The 23770-nt window shown below is 48.7% G+C and overlaps 1 protein-coding gene across 1 annotated transcript in view; it reads right to left on the bottom strand.

Moving 5' to 3' along the window:
* Positions 1-23770, bottom strand: part of LOC144783148 (uncharacterized) — a 126870-nt gene that overhangs the window by 23205 nt on the left and 79895 nt on the right. Inside the window, exons 2-3 of the mRNA XM_078662279.1 lie at positions 21232-21362; positions 12-140 (exon numbers count right to left, since the gene is read on the bottom strand). Coding sequence (XP_078518405.1) covers positions 12-140; positions 21232-21362 — 260 coding nt within the window. The remainder of the gene's footprint in view (positions 1-11; positions 141-21231; positions 21363-23770) is intronic.

The following is a 23770-nucleotide window of genomic DNA, read 5'->3' as shown; positions in this document are numbered from 1 at the left end:
ATATTTCTTACCTCAAATTTGATATTCTTGACCACGATATTCTTCAGTAGATATTTCTGTGTCATGATATTTCCAACTCGATATTTGTGTAAGTCGACATTTCCAACTCGATATTCTGTCTGAATATCCTTCTGTTCTCTCTGGACCAGAAACAAATGGGCATGAATGATATTACTTTATTGGGCGTTCTTTTGGCATCACTGTGTTAGACCCATCTTGACACAAGAAATTGAAGCATTTTTTCATTAGAAGCCTGAACCACACCATAGCAGTGTGTTGTGCATGGAAAAATTATGTGTAGGTGTAGTGTAGTGTCCAAGGTATTTTCTGTGGGAGTGGTGTGGGGAGTGAGACAAGTAAATTAATGGTAAATTCAGGATTGGTAGTCAGTGCTGAACTGATTGTGAGTGCTTGGTGCATTGCCTTTTCTGTGCGAAGGGATGTATGTGTTTGGTATCTCAGTGTTCTGTGTATGGTTTGTGTTAATAGACCTTCTAGCTAAGTGAAGAATTATTTACAAGTATCTGGCTGAGGCTGGGAATGTTCTTGTGGAGACAGCTTTACGAGTCAAATGGAGCTGGGACCGATCACTGAAGACCCTTCTTGCTCCTGTGTTCGACCTTGCCACACTGTTAGCTGTATGTAGTTTAATAACGATCACTGTGCACTGACAACCTGTGGACATTGTTTACTTGGACCTGCTAGGCCTGCTAGGCCTGTTGCCTCCCTCGACAGCTATGAAAGAGCATCTTTCTTCCCTGGTGGGAAAGGTAGTGGCAGTGTGCCTGGCCATGGGGCAGATGAGCTGGTAATGCACAGCTCTAAAGCCACAGAAAAAGTGGGGGTGACTGCATGAGTGCAACAGATGAAGAAATGTTGGGGAGCCCCAGGAGGACCAAGGCACTAGTGACCCAGCAAAGGCTTGGGAATTTGGCACTAAAGTACAGGTAACATTAACATTTTTCGTCAATTTATAGGAACAGACTTAGGGCCATATGTAGGTGGCCGATTACCGGTCGGTAACACCGAAAAAGGCCAGTTTTCGTTGTTACCGACCGGTAATTAGCCATGTGAGATGTACGTAATACCGAATGGATTCGTTATTAACGAATCGGTAATAAATTACCGATTCGTTATTTTCCGAATCAAAATTACCGAAACAAATATTACCTAATCGGAAATAACGAATCGGAACAATCCCCAAAAATGCTATGTAGCAAACCTCGGTATTACCGAAAATGACCAGATTCGGTAATAACGATTCGGTATTTACCACTGTGAGAAGTTGGCCTGATGTGCAGTGTTCACTATTCTAGTGATCACTATATATCAGTCCAAACAACCCTTATTGATGATTGGTTGTAAGTCAACCTTATAGACCAGCTATCCTAGTAGCATGGATACGAGCAGTCTAAGGCTAAGACTCTAGAGGGCGTGTTAAGCCAGCTGTTTTACCATCACATTACCCCTTGAACACCCAGTGAAAGGACACCACACAAGTGTTATGAAAATAAACAATGTATTTATTAGAATCACAACAACCCTGTACTCTTTATGAGGACAGGGTGCTAGGCACACAACAAAACTCTTACGAAAATACTTAAGTTAGCACGTTATACACAAATGCCCGAGGGGCACGAAAAACCATATACTTTAAAAGTGGAATGCGAAATTACTAGCAGGTAAGTACAGTACTAATAGGCTTTGGACTCGCTAGGACTTGACTATAGAATCGTTAGATTACTTCTAGGAGACCTAGGGGACTCGGGTGCAGAGTGTGCACTCTCACGCGGGATGCGGGACAAAGTCTATGGAAGCTAGTAAAGGCAAAGTTAGTGTTCACGGGCGAACCCGACCTGGTAGGAAGAAAACGACAGTGGATCCTGACCCTAGGATAGTGAGGCTATGCTGGGACACCGAAGTGCCGAAGTTACCTAGCCCAGGGGCTGCAGCTGCATAGGTCTGAAAAGACGTCGGGAATCTCGTTGCCGGACCAGGAGCCTGGAAGAAGGAAGTTGCTGGCAGGCGACCAGTGAAGGAAAGTTCGATGGATCCAAGCCTGGATCAAGGAAGAAGAAAACCTGAAAGCAGAGGGGACCAAGTTCTTGAATCACTAGCCAGTGATTAAGTGGGCACCAGGATGGCACCGGGCGAAGTCACCGCAGTCAGGTGAGTGGGCGCTGCTGGGCTCTGCAGTCTCTCGGACCAGGAGGCGTTGTCGGCGACCAGGATGGAGGTGCGAGCTGTCCCACGAAGGTTCTTGCTGTCGACGTCGCTGGACCCAGGATTGGGCAACAAGTCTTGGCAAATGCAAGGCCCACGCGGTGGACCTAAAATGGCGTCTTAGCCGGACCAGGAGGGTCCAGGGTACTTCTCCGATGGAGGGAAGCAAGGGCCAGTCTGGAGCAACCAGACCAGCAGCAGTGTTGTCGTCGGGCGTCGTTCAGAAGGCCACAAGCCAGCGGGCTAGTAGCCAAACAACGCGGTGAGCAGCAGAAAGCAGAAGGGCCCCACGCCGATCGTGGAGATGCTGGGGGGCTGCTCTTCGGTGCTGGAGCTGCTCAGGGTGGGGGCTTCTCGGACCCCAAAGCACTCACCAGGAAATTACTCGGTGGGCTTGCTGTGCAGAAGTCGTGCAGTCTTGAAGATGGCCGGTCCCTCGAGGTCTCGTCACACCCACGAATCTCAGCGTGACTGATGATGTAGGTAGAGGTCAAAGGTGCCAGGGAAGCCGGTTCTCGTCGAGCTGGGAAGTCTTGATCCGGAGGAGAGACTTGCAGCAGACCGCAGTGTTCTTAAGATGGTGCCTGCGGATGCAGGGTGACTACTCCTTAGTCACAAGGGAGAAATCTTAGGAAGAAGTCTTGAGTTCCTTTCGTGGAAAGTAGTTTCAGGATTCAAAGATGATCTGATTTGGAAGGGGGCCAGTTCCTACCTTTATCCTGTAAAAAGGGGCTGGCACGCGACTAAGTCCTGCCCTAGGGGTGGGACTAGGAGGGGGGTGGTTACACCCACTTCCTTGGCGGGCTTTTCCCCAGCACAGGGTCTGGAGTGACCCTGGGACTGGTTCCAGCCAGCCTATGCACAGTGAGCACCGGGGTGCCACGTGCAGTCACCTTCCTCTAAAGCCCTGCCTACCTACAATACACAAAACCCTGTCTGGGACGGTGCTGGCACCGCCCCTGGCAGGAAACCCTTTGTCCTTATCTCCTGCTCTGGGAGGACTCCCAGCAGCAGGAGGGCAGACTTGTGTCTCGGTGGCAGCATCCATTTTGTGGAGCTGAGGCTCTGTTTGACTTTAACCGGGGTTAGGGGTTACATACATGTCGTGTCCCTCTAGAAGGGTGGAATGCTAACCCCGTCGCCAGAATTGGCGAGGGGTTAGTATTCCAATTCGTATGACACCTTACTCGACATGTTTTGATAAAGCGATACCAGAGTTGGCATATAACCGCGAGGATTATAATGCACTTAAGAGTATATGGTATGCGATATCATGGAAACGGCTAAGGGATGGATCCCGAAAGCCGCAGACAGGCTCAGCTCATGCCAGAGCACCATCTCACACGATTCCAAGCACTCTGCCTTCAGGATTGTTAAGGCCTGCCATAGGAGTGACTGATAGGAGATCTGTGTGTCCATTTTAGGGTTAGATATAGGTATACTATATCTAAAGCAAAGGGTGAGTACACCACCTTGCCCCAGCTGTCAAGCAGCCAGTTGTGTCAGATTTGGATGGCCAGCCAGGGGTGGCATAATACATGCTGCAGCCCCTGGTAGGCCCTGGGTACACCTATGCCCTGGGTACCTAAGGTACACTGTACAGGGACTGGTAAGGTGACTCAGTATCCAATTTAGATATGTACCTAAGGTACATGGAATCCATTTTACAGAGAGAGCAGTAGGCCTGGGGTCCTGAATAGCAGGGCCCCAGGTCAACTAAGTCAGAAAACCAGCAAAACACCAGGCAAAAAGTTGGGGGCAACCATAGTCAGGGATCTACCTTCCTACATAACCCCCCCCCCAAACGAAAGGAGATAAGGCTAGCCTTGCCAGGTAAGCCTATATTGCCTGAGTGGCCATATAAGGAAGTAACAGCACTGGCATGGTTACCCCCTATCTCATGGTCCACTAAGCAATCCCTCACCCTAAGGGTATCTGAGGGTCTCCACCATAGGGAATCTCTACCTGTGGTGTGTTTTGGCAAAGGAAAAGGCTGGTGCTGAAATGGAGTACTGAAGTGAGGCTCCACTAATTTTGGGCTCAGCTTCCTCCAATCATTTTCCACCCTAGAGGCCTTTCTTTCCAAGACTGAGTTGTTTTGGGCTCTCAGGGTCAACCTCTGGCTACCTACAGCTGGAGGTTGGGTCCCTCTGTTTGGCTTACTGGAGGGACAGGTCAGGTCTGGGGCCCTCAGGTCCCAAGTTTGGCTGTGCCCAACAGTGTCCATCTGTGGGAGGTCCCTAACTAATTTTAAGGGGGATCCCTCAGGAGTATGTTTTATTTTCACTGGGCTAGGACTACTAGCTTCAGTGCCCTTAATCTGCTGATTGGGAAATTCTTTTGGACAGGGGGCCCCTTGGGGTCCACCACTGGCCTCCCTGACCTCTACAGCCCTGGGCTGACTGAGGCAGGGTAGAGAGGGGCAGGTTACCTGCTCCAGACTGGGTCCCATCTTGGAAGGGTCCACTGACATCAGGGGTTCTGCCAGGCTAGGCCTGACTACCTCTGTGGCAGTTTCTTCACAAGGGGTCAGATCAGTTCCCTGAGGAGGCTGATCTTTTCCTAAAGTCTGGTGGGAGGGAGATTTCTCTTCCTCCTCAATGCTCTCTGTCTGAGTGGAGTGATCCATAGTTTCAGGCTTCACAACACTATCATCTGTCTGAGTTTGAGCTGTGGCCATCACAACTCTCCCAACCTTTTCAGGAGGGGGCTCAGTTTGGGTGTGGGCTGTTACCATGACAGCTTTGACAACCTGTTCTGGGAAGGAAGTTGTCTGAGATTGGGTTGTGACTGGCACAACCCTCCTGACCTGTTCAGGGAGGACATCTTGGACTGGGGCTGTGGCTATCACTGCCCCACTAACCTTACCATGGATGTTTACCATTTTAGAATGGGTTTCTTGCTCTACTTCAGCCCAGGCTGAGAGCTCTAAATCATTCCCTAGTAGGCAATCTACAGGCAAGTTTGGTGACACTGCCACTCTCTTGTGGCCAGTGACACCTCCCCAGCTGAGATTGACCACTGCCATGGGATGATCTCTCTGTACTCCATCAATATTGGTCACCTGGTATGTGGCACCAGGTAAAAGTTGCCTTGAGGGGACTAGACTCTCAGTCACCATAGTGATGCTAGCCCCTGTATCTCTATAGGCCTCAACTTTTATACCATTGATGAGGGGCTCCTGTCTGTACTTGCCCAAAGTGTTGGGACAAGTTGTGAAGTTGGCAAACCCCATGCCAGTCTCACAGACAAGAGTATCTAAGTTTGGGGACCTGGTTAGTCCAGAGTCCCCAGGAACTCCCAAAGTAAATGCACCTAAATTCTTGGGGGCACTCCCACCACCTGGGGGATTACTACTAGTAGTAACAGGAGGTTTGGGAATGTTACTTGGGGGTATGTTTTCCTTATTGTTATTCTTTGGGCAACTGCTGTCAGTTTTTAAATGACCCACCTGTTTACAGGGATAACAATAAGGTTTCTTCTGGTTGTTGGAAGGATTCTGGGACCCACCCCCCTCAGAGGATTTTTGGGGCCCTGATGTGGTTTGATCTGTAGACTTATTCCCACCCTTCTCTTGAGGCTTGGTTGATTCCTTTTTCTGGTCACCACCTTGGTTCTTGGGCCTAATCCTGGTTCTGACCCATTTGTCTGCCCTCTTACCCAATTCTTGTGGAGAGGTCAGATCAGAGTCTACCAGGTGCTGGTGTAATAACTGGTTCTGACAATTATTTAAGACTTGCTCTCTCATAATAAGATTATACAATCCTGTGAAGTCAGTAACCTTGCTACCCAGTAGCCAGCCTTCCAAAGCCTTAGTGGCACAATCAACAAAGTCAGACCAGTCCTGAGACTGAGTTTTCTGGGTGTCTCTGAACAGCAACCTGTACTGCTCAGTGGTTAATCCAAACCCATCAACCAGTGTATTCTTCAGGACCTGGTAATTGTTAGCATCCTCTACCCTTGTAGTGAGGAGCTTATCTCTACCTTTACCATCAAAGGAGAGCCACAGTATAGCTGCCCACTGACTCTGGGGAATGCACTGCACAGTGCAGGCCCTCTCCAGAGCAGCCATCCATTTCTGGATATCATCCCCTTGCTTAAAGGGGGGCACTATTTTAGTCAGGTGTTTAGTATCTAAACCCTTCTCTCTATCTCTTGGGAGATTGCTGCCACCAGTGGGAGCTAACCCACTCATCTGCTGCTCTCTTGCCAGGGCAAGCTTCTCTTTGGCCAGGGCAATTTCTTCCCTTTCAATCCTCAGTTCAGCTTGTCTCATCCTAGCTTCATGCTCCCTTCTCTGAGGGGAAGTAAATCTCCTCTGTGGAGGATTCCTTCTCCCCTGAGAAGAGGCATTAGAGTGCAGAGATCTATTGGAGTCCCTAGAAAGAGATCTATCTCTCCTAACTCCAAGGTTAGGCCCACTTCGTGTTAGTACTGGGGGTCCCCCAGATCCTAGCCCAAGTAAGTCTAAGTTGGCCCTGGTTAGCCTTCTGACTACCTCAAGACCTTTGTCTACCTCATCCCCAGAGAGTTCCTCTTGATCCTCCTCCTCAACTGCAGTAGCAGTGTTGGGGAGGTCTGGATCCCCAGAGGTACCCTCTAAGGCTGGCATATTCCCATCTAGCTGAGAAAGCTTTCTCGCATCATAAGTCTCTAAGAGACCTATTAAAAAGGGAATGGTGGGGTTAGACCCCTGCTTCAGTTTTCTGGAGACACAGATTTGTCTCATCTCCTGGAAACTGAGAGCTGCATATCTTGAAGTGACCTGTGGAGGGTCAACACTGACCAGGGGAGTCTCAGTAGAATCTCCCTGGGTAGACATGCTTTTCTAGTGAGGTGTAAGTGGTGCACTTACCTACACTATATGTTTGCCTACTGATCCCTTGCTAGAGTTGTAGTTTAGGGTGTGCTAGGCCCTAGGAGCTACAACAGCTGGTTCAGTAGAACTCAGAGTATTCTAAGCTAAGTTATATGTACCTTTAGTACTTATGTGATCTTTCACAAGATATTCTTAGGGCATGTGTGGTAAAACAACAGCAAGCTCAAATCCCAACCGCTGCTCACCAATGTGAGAAGTTGGCCTGATGTGCAGTGTTCACTATTCTAGTGATCACTATATATCAGTCCAAACAACCCTTATTGATGATTGGTTGTAAGTCAACCTTATAGACCAGCTATCCTAGTAGCATGGATACGAGCAGTCTAAGGCTAAGACTCTAGAGGGCGTGTTAAGCCAGCTGTTTTACCATCACATTACCCCTTGAACACCCAGTGAAAGGACACCACACAAGTGTTATGAAAATAAACAATGTATTTATTAGAATCACAACAACCCTGTACTCTTTATGAGGACAGGGTGCTAGGCACACAACAAAACTCTTACGAAAATACTTAAGTTAGCACGTTATACACAAATGCCCGAGGGGCACGAAAAACCATATACTTTAAAAGTGGAATGCGAAATTACTAGCAGGTAAGTACAGTACTAATAGGCTTTGGACTCGCTAGGACTTGACTATAGAATCGTTAGATTACTTCTAGGAGACCTAGGGGACTCGGGTGCAGAGTGTGCACTCTCACGCGGGATGCGGGACAAAGTCTATGGAAGCTAGTAAAGGCAAAGTTAGTGTTCACGGGCGAACCCGACCTGGTAGGAAGAAAACGACAGTGGATCCTGACCCTAGGATAGTGAGGCTATGCTGGGACACCGAAGTGCCGAAGTTACCTAGCCCAGGGGCTGCAGCTGCATAGGTCTGAAAAGACGTCGGGAATCTCGTTGCCGGACCAGGAGCCTGGAAGAAGGAAGTTGCTGGCAGGCGACCAGTGAAGGAAAGTTCGATGGATCCAAGCCTGGATCAAGGAAGAAGAAAACCTGAAAGCAGAGGGGACCAAGTTCTTGAATCACTAGCCAGTGATTAAGTGGGCACCAGGATGGCACCGGGCGAAGTCACCGCAGTCAGGTGAGTGGGCGCTGCTGGGCTCTGCAGTCTCTCGGACCAGGAGGCGTTGTCGGCGACCAGGATGGAGGTGCGAGCTGTCCCACGAAGGTTCTTGCTGTCGACGTCGCTGGACCCAGGATTGGGCAACAAGTCTTGGCAAATGCAAGGCCCACGCGGTGGACCTAAAATGGCGTCTTAGCCGGACCAGGAGGGTCCAGGGTACTTCTCCGATGGAGGGAAGCAAGGGCCAGTCTGGAGCAACCAGACCAGCAGCAGTGTTGTCGTCGGGCGTCGTTCAGAAGGCCACAAGCCAGCGGGCTAGTAGCCAAACAACGCGGTGAGCAGCAGAAAGCAGAAGGGCCCCACGCCGATCGTGGAGATGCTGGGGGGCTGCTCTTCGGTGCTGGAGCTGCTCAGGGTGGGGGCTTCTCGGACCCCAAAGCACTCACCAGGAAATTACTCGGTGGGCTTGCTGTGCAGAAGTCGTGCAGTCTTGAAGATGGCCGGTCCCTCGAGGTCTCGTCACACCCACGAATCTCAGCGTGACTGATGATGTAGGTAGAGGTCAAAGGTGCCAGGGAAGCCGGTTCTCGTCGAGCTGGGAAGTCTTGATCCGGAGGAGAGACTTGCAGCAGACCGCAGTGTTCTTAAGATGGTGCCTGCGGATGCAGGGTGACTACTCCTTAGTCACAAGGGAGAAATCTTAGGAAGAAGTCTTGAGTTCCTTTCGTGGAAAGTAGTTTCAGGATTCAAAGATGATCTGATTTGGAAGGGGGCCAGTTCCTACCTTTATCCTGTAAAAAGGGGCTGGCACGCGACTAAGTCCTGCCCTAGGGGTGGGACTAGGAGGGGGGTGGTTACACCCACTTCCTTGGCGGGCTTTTCCCCAGCACAGGGTCTGGAGTGACCCTGGGACTGGTTCCAGCCAGCCTATGCACAGTGAGCACCGGGGTGCCACGTGCAGTCACCTTCCTCTAAAGCCCTGCCTACCTACAATACACAAAACCCTGTCTGGGACGGTGCTGGCACCGCCCCTGGCAGGAAACCCTTTGTCCTTATCTCCTGCTCTGGGAGGACTCCCAGCAGCAGGAGGGCAGACTTGTGTCTCGGTGGCAGCATCCATTTTGTGGAGCTGAGGCTCTGTTTGACTTTAACCGGGGTTAGGGGTTACATACATGTCGTGTCCCTCTAGAAGGGTGGAATGCTAACCCCGTCGCCAGAATTGGCGAGGGGTTAGTATTCCAATTCGTATGACACCTTACTCGACATGTTTTGATAAAGCGATACCAGAGTTGGCATATAACCGCGAGGATTATAATGCACTTAAGAGTATATGGTATGCGATATCATGGAAACGGCTAAGGGATGGATCCCGAAAGCCGCAGACAGGCTCAGCTCATGCCAGAGCACCATCTCACACGATTCCAAGCACTCTGCCTTCAGGATTGTTAAGGCCTGCCATAGGAGTGACTGATAGGAGATCTGTGTGTCCATTTTAGGGTTAGATATAGGTATACTATATCTAAAGCAAAGGGTGAGTACACCACCTTGCCCCAGCTGTCAAGCAGCCAGTTGTGTCAGATTTGGATGGCCAGCCAGGGGTGGCATAATACATGCTGCAGCCCCTGGTAGGCCCTGGGTACACCTATGCCCTGGGTACCTAAGGTACACTGTACAGGGACTGGTAAGGTGACTCAGTATCCAATTTAGATATGTACCTAAGGTACATGGAATCCATTTTACAGAGAGAGCAGTAGGCCTGGGGTCCTGAATAGCAGGGCCCCAGGTCAACTAAGTCAGAAAACCAGCAAAACACCAGGCAAAAAGTTGGGGGCAACCATAGTCAGGGATCTACCTTCCTACATAACCCCCCCCCAAACGAAAGGAGATAAGGCTAGCCTTGCCAGGTAAGCCTATATTGCCTGAGTGGCCATATAAGGAAGTAACAGCACTGGCATGGTTACCCCCTATCTCATGGTCCACTAAGCAATCCCTCACCCTAAGGGTATCTGAGGGTCTCCACCATAGGGAATCTCTACCTGTGGTGTGTTTTGGCAAAGGAAAAGGCTGGTGCTGAAATGGAGTACTGAAGTGAGGCTCCACTAATTTTGGGCTCAGCTTCCTCCAATCATTTTCCACCCTAGAGGCCTTTCTTTCCAAGACTGAGTTGTTTTGGGCTCTCAGGGTCAACCTCTGGCTACCTACAGCTGGAGGTTGGGTCCCTCTGTTTGGCTTACTGGAGGGACAGGTCAGGTCTGGGGCCCTCAGGTCCCAAGTTTGGCTGTGCCCAACAGTGTCCATCTGTGGGAGGTCCCTAACTAATTTTAAGGGGGATCCCTCAGGAGTATGTTTTATTTTCACTGGGCTAGGACTACTAGCTTCAGTGCCCTTAATCTGCTGATTGGGAAATTCTTTTGGACAGGGGGCCCCTTGGGGTCCACCACTGGCCTCCCTGACCTCTACAGCCCTGGGCTGACTGAGGCAGGGTAGAGAGGGGCAGGTTACCTGCTCCAGACTGGGTCCCATCTTGGAAGGGTCCACTGACATCAGGGGTTCTGCCAGGCTAGGCCTGACTACCTCTGTGGCAGTTTCTTCACAAGGGGTCAGATCAGTTCCCTGAGGAGGCTGATCTTTTCCTAAAGTCTGGTGGGAGGGAGATTTCTCTTCCTCCTCAATGCTCTCTGTCTGAGTGGAGTGATCCATAGTTTCAGGCTTCACAACACTATCATCTGTCTGAGTTTGAGCTGTGGCCATCACAACTCTCCCAACCTTTTCAGGAGGGGGCTCAGTTTGGGTGTGGGCTGTTACCATGACAGCTTTGACAACCTGTTCTGGGAAGGAAGTTGTCTGAGATTGGGTTGTGACTGGCACAACCCTCCTGACCTGTTCAGGGAGGACATCTTGGACTGGGGCTGTGGCTATCACTGCCCCACTAACCTTACCATGGATGTTTACCATTTGAGAATGGGTTTCTTGCTCTACTTCAGCCCAGGCTGAGAGCTCTAAATCATTCCCTAGTAGGCAATCTACAGGCAAGTTTGGTGACACTGCCACTCTCTTGTGGCCAGTGACACCTCCCCAGCTGAGATTGACCACTGCCATGGGATGATCTCTCTGTACTCCATCAATATTGGTCACCTGGTATGTGGCACCAGGTAAAAGTTGCCTTGAGGGGACTAGACTCTCAGTCACCATAGTGATGCTAGCCCCTGTATCTCTATAGGCCTCAACTTTTATACCATTGATGAGGGGCTCCTGTCTGTACTTGCCCAAAGTGTTGGGACAAGTTGTGAAGTTGGCAAACCCCATGCCAGTCTCACAGACAAGAGTATCTAAGTTTGGGGACCTGGTTAGTCCAGAGTCCCCAGGAACTCCCAAAGTAAATGCACCTAAATTCTTGGGGGCACTCCCACCACCTGGGGGATTACTACTAGTAGTAACAGGAGGTTTGGGAATGTTACTTGGGGGTATGTTTTCCTTATTGTTATTCTTTGGGCAACTGCTGTCAGTTTTTAAATGACCCACCTGTTTACAGGGATAACAATAAGGTTTCTTCTGGTTGTTGGAAGGATTCTGGGACCCACCCCCCTCAGAGGATTTTTGGGGCCCTGATGTGGTTTGATCTGTAGACTTATTCCCACCCTTCTCTTGAGGCTTGGTTGATTCCTTTTTCTGGTCACCACCTTGGTTCTTGGGCCTAATCCTGGTTCTGACCCATTTGTCTGCCCTCTTACCCAATTCTTGTGGAGAGGTCAGATCAGAGTCTACCAGGTGCTGGTGTAATAACTGGTTCTGACAATTATTTAAGACTTGCTCTCTCATAATAAGATTATACAATCCTGTGAAGTCAGTAACCTTGCTACCCAGTAGCCAGCCTTCCAAAGCCTTAGTGGCACAATCAACAAAGTCAGACCAGTCCTGAGACTGAGTTTTCTGGGTGTCTCTGAACAGCAACCTGTACTGCTCAGTGGTTAATCCAAACCCATCAACCAGTGTATTCTTCAGGACCTGGTAATTGTTAGCATCCTCTACCCTTGTAGTGAGGAGCTTATCTCTACCTTTACCATCAAAGGAGAGCCACAGTATAGCTGCCCACTGACTCTGGGGAATGCACTGCACAGTGCAGGCCCTCTCCAGAGCAGCCATCCATTTCTGGATATCATCCCCTTGCTTAAAGGGGGGCACTATTTTAGTCAGGTGTTTAGTATCTAAACCCTTCTCTCTATCTCTTGGGAGATTGCTGCCACCAGTGGGAGCTAACCCACTCATCTGCTGCTCTCTTGCCAGGGCAAGCTTCTCTTTGGCCAGGGCAATTTCTTCCCTTTCAATCCTCAGTTCAGCTTGTCTCATCCTAGCTTCATGCTCCCTTCTCTGAGGGGAAGTAAATCTCCTCTGTGGAGGATTCCTTCTCCCCTGAGAAGAGGCATTAGAGTGCAGAGATCTATTGGAGTCCCTAGAAAGAGATCTATCTCTCCTAACTCCAAGGTTAGGCCCACTTCGTGTTAGTACTGGGGGTCCCCCAGATCCTAGCCCAAGTAAGTCTAAGTTGGCCCTGGTTAGCCTTCTGACTACCTCAAGACCTTTGTCTACCTCATCCCCAGAGAGTTCCTCTTGATCCTCCTCTTCAACTGCAGTAGCAGTGTTGGGGAGGTCTGGATCCCCAGAGGTACCCTCTAAGGCTGGCATATTCCCATCTAGCTGAGAAAGCTTTCTCGCATCATAAGTCTCTAAGAGACCTATTAAAAAGGGAATGGTGGGGTTAGACCCCTGCTTCAGTTTTCTGGAGACACAGATTTGTCTCATCTCCTGGAAACTGAGAGCTGCATATCTTGAAGTGACCTGTGGAGGGTCAACACTGACCAGGGGAGTCTCAGTAGAATCTCCCTGGGTAGACATGCTTTTCTAGTGAGGTGTAAGTGGTGCACTTACCTACACTATATGTTTGCCTACTGATCCCTTGCTAGAGTTGTAGTTTAGGGTGTGCTAGGCCCTAGGAGCTACAACAGCTGGTTCAGTAGAACTCAGAGTATTCTAAGCTAAGTTATATGTACCTTTAGTACTTATGTGATCTTTCACAAGATATTCTTAGGGCATGTGTGGTAAAACAACAGCAAGCTCAAATCCCAACCGCTGCTCACCAATGTGAGAAGTTGGCCTGATGTGCAGTGTTCACTATTCTAGTGATCACTATATATCAGTCCAAACAACCCTTATTGATGATTGGTTGTAAGTCAACCTTATAGACCAGCTATCCTAGTAGCATGGATACGAGCAGTCTAAGGCTAAGACTCTAGAGGGCGTGTTAAGCCAGCTGTTTTACCATCACATTACCCCTTGAACACCCAGTGAAAGGACACCACACAAGTGTTATGAAAATAAACAATGTATTTATTAGAATCACAACAACCCTGTACTCTTTATGAGGACAGGGTGCTAGGCACACAACAAAACTCTTACGAAAATACTTAAGTTAGCACGTTATACACAAATGCCCGAGGGGCACGAAAAACCATATACTTTAAAAGTGGAATGCGAAATTACTAGCAGGTAAGTACAGTACTAATAGGCTTTGGACTCGCTAGGACTTGACTATAGAATCGTTAGATTACTTCTAGGAGACCTAGGGGACTCGGGTGCAGAGTGTGCACTCTCACGCGGGATGCGGGACAAAGTCTATGGAAGCTAGTAAAGGCAAAGTTAGTGTTCACGGGCGAACCCGACCTGGTAGGAAGAAAACGACAGTGGATCCTGACCCTAGGATAGTGAGGCTATGCTGGGACACCGAAGTGCCGAAGTTACCTAGCCCAGGGGCTGCAGCTGCATAGGTCTGAAAAGACGTCGGGAATCTCGTTGCCGGACCAGGAGCCTGGAAGAAGGAAGTTGCTGGCAGGCGACCAGTGAAGGAAAGTTCGATGGATCCAAGCCTGGATCAAGGAAGAAGAAAACCTGAAAGCAGAGGGGACCAAGTTCTTGAATCACTAGCCAGTGATTAAGTGGGCACCAGGATGGCACCGGACGAAGTCACCGCAGTCAGGTGAGTGGGCGCTGCTGGGCTCTGCAGTCTCTCGGACCAGGAGGCGTTGTCGGCGACCAGGATGGAGGTGCGAGCTGTCCCACGAAGGTTCTTGCTGTCGACGTCGCTGGACCCAGGATTGGGCAACAAGTCTTGGCAAATGCAAGGCCCACGCGGTGGACCTAAAATGGCGTCTTAGCCGGACCAGGAGGGTCCAGGGTACTTCTCCGATGGAGGGAAGCAAGGGCCAGTCTGGAGCAACCAGACCAGCAGCAGTGTTGTCGTCGGGCGTCGTTCGGAAGGCCACAAGCCAGCGGGCTAGTAGCCAAACAACGCGGTGAGCAGCAGAAAGCAGAAGGGCCCCACGCCGATCGTGGAGATGCTGGGGGGCTGCTCTTTGGTGCTGGAGCTGCTCAGGGTGGGGGCTTCTCGGACCCCAAAGCACTCACCAGGAAATTACTCGGTGGGCTTGCTGTGCAGAAGTCGTGCAGTCTTGAAGATGGCCGGTCCCTCGAGGTCTCGTCACACCCACGAATCTCAGCGTGACTGATGATGTAGGTAGAGGTCAGAGGTGCCAGGGAAGCCGGTTCTCGTCGAGCTGGGCAGTCTTGATCCGGAGGAGAGACTTGCAGCAGACCGCAGTGTTCTTAAGATGGTGCCTGCGGATGCAGGGTGACTACTCCTTAGTCACAAGGGAGAAATCTTAGGAAGAAGTCTTGAGTTCCTTTCGTGGAAAGTAGTTTCAGGATTCAAAGATGATCTGATTTGGAAGGGGGCCAGTTCCTACCTTTATCCTGTAAAAAGGGGCTGGCACGCGACTAAGTCCTGCCCTAGGGGTGGGACTAGGAGGGGGGTGGTTACACCCACTTCCTTGGCGGGCTTTTCCCCAGCACAGGGTCTGGAGTGACCCTGGGACTGGTTCCAGCCAGCCTATGCACAGTGAGCACCGGGGTACCACGTGCAGTCACCTTCCTCTAAAGCCCTGCCTACCTACAATACACAAAACCCTGTCTGGGACGGTGCTGGCACCGCCCCTGGCAGGAAACCCTTTGTCCTTATCTCCTGCTCTGGGAGGACTCCCAGCAGCAGGAGGGCAGACTTGTGTCTCGGTGGCAGCATCCATTTTGTGGAGCTGAGGCTCTGTTTGACTTTAACCGGGGTTAGGGGTTACATACATGTCGTGTCCCTCTAGAAGGGTGGAATGCTAACCCCGTCGCCAGAATTGGCGAGGGGTTAGTATTCCAATTCGTATGACACCTTACTCGACATGTTTTGATAAAGCGATACCAGAGTTGGCATATAACCGCGAGGATTATAATGCACTTAAGAGTATATGGTATGCGATATCATGGAAACGGCTAAGGGATGGATCCCAAAAGCCGCAGACAGGCTCAGCTCATGCCAGAGCACCATCTCACACGATTCCAAGCACTCTGCCTTCAGGATTGTTAAGGCCTGCCATAGGAGTGACTGATAGGAGATCTGTGTGTCCATTTTAGGGTTAGATATAGGTATACTATATCTAAAGCAAAGGGTGAGTACACCACCTTGCCCCAGCTGTCAAGCAGCCAGTTGTGTCAGATTTGGATGGCCAGCCAGGGGTGGCATAATACATGCTGCAGCCCCTGGTAGGCCCTGGGTACACCTATGCCCTGGGTACCTAAGGTACACTGTACAGGGACTGGTAAGGTGACTCAGTATCCAATTTAGATATGTACCTAAGGTACATGGAATCCATTTTACAGAGAGAGCAGTAGGCCTGGGGTCCTGAATAGCAGGGCCCCAGGTCAACTAAGTCAGAAAACCAGCAAAACACCAGGCAAAAAGTTGGGGGCAACCATAGTCAGGGATCTACCTTCCTACAACCACTTTTCAGGAGCATGTGGTAATCAGGTGGAGTGCATAAAAACAGGCCCAAAATGCACAAGTGGGAACACAATGGCGGGACTCTACCTCATTGCAAGGCGGCTACGCTTGAGAGCAGCAGGAGTAAGGATCTGGAGACGGGAGGAGCAGGTGTACAGATTGCGCATCACATTGTTCCATTTGACAGAAGCAGAAATTCATGAAAGATACAGACTGCACCCTGATACCATCCTGGAGCTAATACGGGACCTAAAACCCTATCTGGAGCATCAGACACCAAGGGCCCACGCTGTCCCCACCCATGTCCAGGTACTCTGCTGCCTGCACCTCCTTGCACCAGGAAGTTTCCAGGGTGTGATTGCTGCAGTGGGTGGAGTGTCACAGAGCTGTTTGTCCCGTTTTTTCAACACTTTCCTAGATGCCATGATGGACAGAATGGAACACTACATTTCCTTCCCCAGTACACAGGCGGAGCTGCAGAGGACCAAGCTGGAGTTCTACCAAATGGCACAATTTCCACACGTCATCGGCTGCACAGATGGGACCCATATACCCATCTGCCCACCTGCAGCTAGTGAATACATTTACAGGAACCGCAAATCCACCCACTCCATCAATGTACAGGTGATATGTGATGCCAAGTTCTTAATTACTGACATCGTGGCCAAATTCCCCGGGAGTAGCCACGACGCGTACATCTTCCGGAACAGTGGCATCCATACCCGTCTGCTTGCAGGTGAATTTGGAGACGGATACATACTATGTAAGTAAATGTGACACACTCTGATGTACACCCTGGCTAAAGCTATTGATCACACAACATAATGCCACTTACATCTGTACATAGGTGACAGCGCATATGCCCTCCGGCCGTATCTACTCACACCTTATCTCAACCCAACCACCCCGAGGGAGAGGAGATACAATGTGGCACATAGGAGCACACGCAACGTGGTGGAGCGCACGTTTGGATTGCTCAAAAGCAGATTCCGTTGCCTCCACAAAACTGGAGGTGCACGTCTCTACAGCCCCATCAAATGTTGCAAGATTATTGCTACATGTGCAATGCTACACAATCTGGCCATCAAAAAAGGAACAGCAGTGGAACTGACTGACTCAGATGACGAGGACGAGGACAACCCTCAGCCAGAGCCCAGCGCAGCAGGTGTTGCTATTGAACATGATGGGAGACAGAGACGGGCAGAGATAACGGCAAACTACTTCTGAGTGAGTAACGACACAGAGCCTGTTCCAGTTACATTTCAAGGTGTTTATTAGGCACACCCCCAGTAATGTGAGCAATGTCCAATTGGACATGGGTTACATCACCCATCTCATGCTTGGCAACAGCCATAGGTCCTTACTTCTTGCGGCCACGTGCTGCCCGTGACCGTTCCCTATCAACACTGTCCGGTGTGTCGGACTGTTCATGTGAAGGCACGTTACGTTCACTACGCCTTCTGAACTCGGTGGGTGAGGGCGTGATGCTACCACGGCTGGTGGCCTCCTCACTGCCCCCCCCCCTTCCATTGTGGCGGCCTTAGCATTCTGCATTTGCTCTAGCACTGAGGTCAAGGACACCATCCCCCTGGCCACATCCCTGCTGCAATGCGCCATCTCCTCCTGCATGGCGATGGACCTGCGACACATCAGTGATGTTGAAGTGGCGAGCCGGTTCACCGACTTGGTATAGGCCTGGAGCCTCTGTCTCTCCCTGCGCCTGGCTAGACGGTCCTGCTCAAGCTGGCTGCAGAGGTTGTCCACCGAAGTAGCCACTCTTTCCATTCCTGCACTCATGTTCTCCCCCATAGCACTGATGCCCTTCTCCATCCTGTGCATATGCTTGTTCATGTGTGCCACCTCCCTGTGCATTGACTTCAGTTCTTTCCATTGCAGGCGCTGGACCTTCAGCATGTTGCCTTCCAGTCCAGCGAACACACTGTCACCCAGCTCGGCTGCCTCTGGGCTGTCCGGCCTTGCCCTGCGGCGTCTGGATGAGATGTGGGCACCCTCGGATGCAGAACTACACCTCTCCCTGTTGGATCTTTCCCCTATGGGACTTTGTTCGCCCCCTCTGCCCTCCTCATCTGACTCCTCCATCTGCTGGAGGGTGGCCACAGCATGCCTCCTGCCTGACTGCGGGGGTGGGGGTGTTGGTGATCTTCGCAGTGGGGACTGTGTGCTGTGGTGATGGCTGTGGTGGTGGAATAGATGGCCGTGATGACGCAGAGCTTGTGGTCCCTGCAGGCCTGCTGGTGTCTTCATTTTGCCTCCCCTCCGGCCTGGCTGACTTAGCTCGGCTGCTTTCTGCTGCACTGCGAGATGACTCGCCTTTAATGACACAAATGTAGATATACTCACTGCTCTGTCTGCCATGTGATTTCATTAAACAACATGCCTACAGAGCACAGTGGTTGTCCTGACATTGCCTATTACTTTACCATGCTATTGTGTTTGCTAGCCTGACTGTCCTATTTATGTGTTCCCTCTGACTACATCACCCATAATGCATTGCAGGTATCCAGTAAGACATGGGGTGGAGTGGGAGCCCCTTTGCCACTATGGGGGTTGGGGTTGGGGAGGGGGTAGCACAGCATGCTGGTCATGCTTCTTACCTTGTTTTCTAGCTGCTCTGGCGGAGCTGTCGGCGTCTCCCACGCCAATTACACTCTCCTGCTGGATGGTGGATTCAACCATCTGTTCAAGTGGTGTTGGTACTGGGGCTCTGTTTTTCCCTCCTCCTGTTTTTCCAGCCTGCCTCAGTCTCTCTGCCATCCTCAGTTTGGCTGTCTTCCTGAGGTCGTACCACCTCTTCCTGATGTCCTCTATGGTGCGCTGGGTCACACCTATGGCATTGATTTTGTCCCTGATGCCACTCCAGATTTGCCTCTTCTGTGACTCTGGCACTTGGTGGGACTGGGCTCCAAAAAGCTTGTGGTGCTCTTGACTGACATCCTGGATCAGGACCTCCAGCTCCTTGTCACTAAACTTGAGTTTTCTCTTTCTGTCACCTCCCTCCTTCTCCCTGTCCTGGCTTGCCATTTCAATGCTTGTTGTTGTTTTGCAGTCCTGCTTGTGGCTGTGTGGCTGTGTTGCTGCTGGCTCCTCAGTTCACCAGGCTGTCTGCCTGCCTGCCTGCCTCACTGTGAGCTCCAGGTCCTGTGCACCTGGCTGGGTGTGGCCACTTCCTGTTTGGGAGGTAATTGGGTGAATCTGGATTGGCTGATTCAGCAAATTACGAATTTTTGAATTACCGATTCGGTATTTCCGATTCGGTAATGGATTCTGTAAAACCGATTCGGTATTTCATTCTCATTTTTTACCGATTTGTCCGAAATCGGTATTTAATACCGATTCATAACGAATCGGTAAACTTTAATGAAATTTTATCTACATTGCGTATACCGAATCCTTAATACCGATTCGGTAAAATTCGGTATTAAGGATTCGGTATTCTTAATTTACCTACATATGGCCCTTAGATATTAATGCCTTGATCCTGAGTAACATGTGCCCCTGAAAGGGACCCTGATTTTGAAGAAGCATCTGTTAGTGATACTCCCAAATCTCTGCTGACAGAGCACTGCACGAATAGAAGCACGTGAGATGAAATTAGCAGCAGGGAGACAATGTTGCTGGAGTCTGCAATGACTATCAGCGTGCCTCTGGTATGTCTCATATCCACTCGTTAAACTTTATTATTCCTTTAATTTTTTGGCAATCAAATCTGCAGCACTGCCCAATCATAAACAAATGTTTCCTTGAAAACTTGGGGGAAATAGAAACTTTGTTCATGAAAAAAATAATTCTACATTAACTTGAATAGTCCCACAAAATGAGGCCTATACATTTTAATTTTAATTCGGTGAGAGGGGGGAAATACACAAATCCTTCCCCAAACATGAACTGCTTTGAACACAACTGTGGGCCATTATTTAATACTGAAAACAATAATTAAATGTCACAAACTTGCAAATGCCAGTGTCCTGAGTGTCCTTGTTATTGTCACATAACCTGAAAAGAATTTAGTCAAATAAACATTGCATAGAAGAAACTGTAAGCAATGCCACCAATGCAAATATCTATAATGTATCACTACTTTTTTGATTGCATTCTCTTAGATCAGCTGTTTGGCTAAAGGATTGTTCACGCTTGATGGATTTTCTAGCACAAAGGGCACTCCAAAAGAAGAGGTTAGAGGGCACTCAATAATATGAAGGGAGAAGAGGTCATTTGCGTCTTATCCTTTCTTTTTCAAGGTCACTTGCACCAGTGTTATCCTTTTTTCCATGCAGTCACTGATGAGGGACCACTGTCTGCTATCCATTGTCAGGGAATGTCCCTTTTACTCACAGTGAGACCCAGCCAGAGTTACACCCATTTGTAATAGTCCATTACAAGGTCAGTGGTGATGTGAAGGGGAATCAATTTAAAGGCATGAGGTGTAGGTTGTCCTGCCCCTCAGCCCAAACAGTACAGTATTTGTTCCCAGTAGAGTCGCAGCTTTGCACATCCCCAAGTGGTGTGTAGGAAATCTCCCTCATGCATATTACAGTATAGGCAGATGGGTCAAGTAATTACCCCCATCTGCTGGAGCCTGTGTCTTGTGAGGTATGTCCTAAGAAGATTTTTTAATTGAATGAGATGGATATGTGTTGCTATTGCTGAGTGTCTCAGTGCCCTCACCTCTGCCCATTCGTCATCAGAGGTGGGGCCCAGCTCTTGCTCCCAGGCGGTTCTCAATGTCTTGAAAGTATCAGGCATATGATGTATGAGTGAGCGATAGACCTGGATTATATTGTGTGCTTCCAGTTTGCCAAGGAGCAGCTTTGCTTCTAAGGGGGTTGTATTCAGGGAGGCCTTCCAACCCTCTGATATGTGGTTACAGGGCATATCGTACTTGTAAATATTTGTAGAGTTGGCTGCGGTGTAGACTGAATTTGATCTGTAAGGTCTGGTAAGTTTTGAGTGTTGTGCCCTCCATCACCTCCATACATATGATGGCCCACTTATGGAATCCCTCTAGAGTTGCCATATGGTGTAAGATGGAGCCTTCCCATAGAGGTGTCTGTCCTGTACATTTTTGTTAAGCTATTCTATAGCCACTTATTTCATAAGTTGATTAACTATTTACCCCTTACCCAAAACATCACTCAATCAATCAGGGCTTTGTATAACGTGGCTACTCACCTGTGAGGGTTTCAAGGCGCTGGGGTCTGGGCACAGGGGTTCTGCTGTAGAGCCAGATCTTGAGATCCTTCTGAAGTGGGTTATATCCTTCTTGAATTGGGTAAATCCCAGTCTGCTCAGGGACAGAGTTCCTGTACAATTAAACAGAAACTGGTTCCCTTAAAGAAAATAACTCACCAGACGTCTCAGACACAAGTTCCATCTAATACTATTTACATTCCCTCTGCTAATTGCCCCCTCCCCCTAAAGATTGAGAAAGGTCTCATTCTTGGGAGATCCCTTTCCCAAGTGCTAATCAGTTGACTTTTTTTGTCCAGCTTGACATTTCTGATTCTGACAACTCCTTTGCGGTTAATCCGCATGATCCGGATGAGAATAACCAGGAGGATCTAACAGTTTCTCAAGGTCCACAAAATATTCCTTCTAATCCCTCTGTGTCAATCCAAGACTCTTTGGGTTCCCCTTATTTGGATCCTAACATAATAACTTACAGTAGGTCAGATGAATGGGGCCCTTCTGCTGCTATTTCCTCTTTCCTATTCCACCAGATTAGGAAAACGATGGATAAATCCAATCTCAATAAACTCTGCATGAAGTGTCCCACACCTCTACTTCTTCACAAGTTATCATTCATCCCAGATATAGATACTTTAGCATCCATCTCAAAGAAGGGCCAGTATCCCCAAAATGTTATTAAGAAGGCACTTAGACAATGCCAGAACAAGTTTTTAGATACTCTGGGTCCTTTGACAAAAATTATGGAAATTTCTGAGGATGAAGCCCATACTGGAGCTCCATGGAATCTTCCAGTCCTCAGAGGTTAGAGTCAACGGTCTATGTACCAATTCAGTAACGCCAATGCTGTTTGTCAGTGGAAAGGAGGCAAACCATCTTAATCAAGATTGATCCTTAACTGGCTGAGATGGAGGAAAAAGAACTGGGTCCAGAGACAGAATGGCATTATTTCCAGTGCAATAATTGGTGACTATTTTGTCAAGGACATTTCTGCCTACATCCAAACATTTACTTCTTTCGACAAAGCACAACAGAACTTAAAAAAAGTATTTTCAAAAGGTCAAACGAGGGAGAACTTGCTTTTTTAGTATTTCTCAACGGGGCTCCTTTCGACCTTCCTTCTATACATCCAGAGGTGGGAATACAACTGGATTCAGCAAAAGAGCAGGATATGCTCCTTTCAACCCACAATGGGTAAATAAGCACAGAGGCCGATTCCAACAAGGCATAGTTAGATCCTGTGCTACTACAGGTAGGTCCTGTTGGTTTAAATCTATTTTACCCAAGAAAGTTGGATGGCAGACTTGCTGTCTTTCTCAACAACTGGAGACTAATTACATCAGACCAGTGGGTTTTACAAATGATTCAGAGGTACTACTAAGCGTTTTTCCCCCTCCACTTCAATTGACTCCTCCTCGACCAATAATATTCAGTGTTCTAGAATCCAAACTAATTTCAAATGAGATGCAGGATTTGCTGTCCAAAGGGGCAATTCAAGAGGTGCAAATTCACTCCCACAGGTTTGTCAGAAAACGTTATCTAGCAGAAAAAGCAGACAAAGGCTTTCGTCCTGCTATAAATCTCAAATTACGGAACAGTTTTGTCCTATACATAAATTTTAAGATAAAGGGGATACAGTGTCTCAGAGATTCCCTCCAAAAGGACGCTACAATGCTAAAGATAGATGTCAAGGATGCTTATCTGTCCATTCTAATTAACCCATCGCATGCTCATAACCTTCAATTCATTTAGGAAGGACACAAATACCAATCCTACTTATTACCCTTCGGCCTTTCATCAGCACCCTATTGCTTTTTTCAAAATCCTGAAGCCAGCGGTTGCTGTACTTCGATTTCATGAAGTAAGCGTAGTCATCTACTTAGATGACTTTGAGTTAATTGACAGTTCCAAATGATTGTTACAAACTCAGACCCTTTGGCTGGTCTGAAAGATGCAGGGATATTGTTACAGGAAGATAAGGACCTCAGACGAAGCTCAACATCAAGTCAAGTCAAGAGATACTTTATTTCGGCCTCAAAAGACCTTAAAAGCAAAGTTAAAACATTCAAAAATCCAATACAATTTATCAGTAAAAAATTATTTATATAAACCTAAAATTAAAGGAACTTTAAAATAGAAGATTAAAAAAGTATTAAATAGTATGCGAAGCATATTGTATGTCAAGCATAAAGTGCTGAATTACAAATTTAAATACAAGATCCCATACATGATAAATGGATAAAACGAATAAGTCAGACTAAAACTTTCTTTAGGACTGCACGGTGAGCACACCACATTGAGAACAGGTAGCGGGAAACTGAATATGCAATTGGCATGCTAGTGTCATATTTAAGGATCCTATAAACCTGTAAGTAATGAGTGGTTCCAAGGTTCCTACAAAGCTGTTGTAACCAGCGAGCCCTTATTGCCTTGTAGGTGGGGCAGAAAAACAGCACATGCAAATCAGTCTCCATAAAGTTTTTACAAGTCGGACAAGCTTTTGTAGGGTTACCCCCCACTTATA

The sequence above is a fragment of the Lissotriton helveticus genome, chromosome 9 (assembly GCF_964261635.1).
Source record: "Lissotriton helveticus chromosome 9, aLisHel1.1, whole genome shotgun sequence".
In the NCBI taxonomy this organism is placed as follows: Eukaryota; Metazoa; Chordata; class Amphibia; order Caudata; family Salamandridae; genus Lissotriton; species Lissotriton helveticus.
Note: the sequence above shows the minus strand (reverse complement) of the source record. Positions and strands in the feature narration are given on the sequence as shown.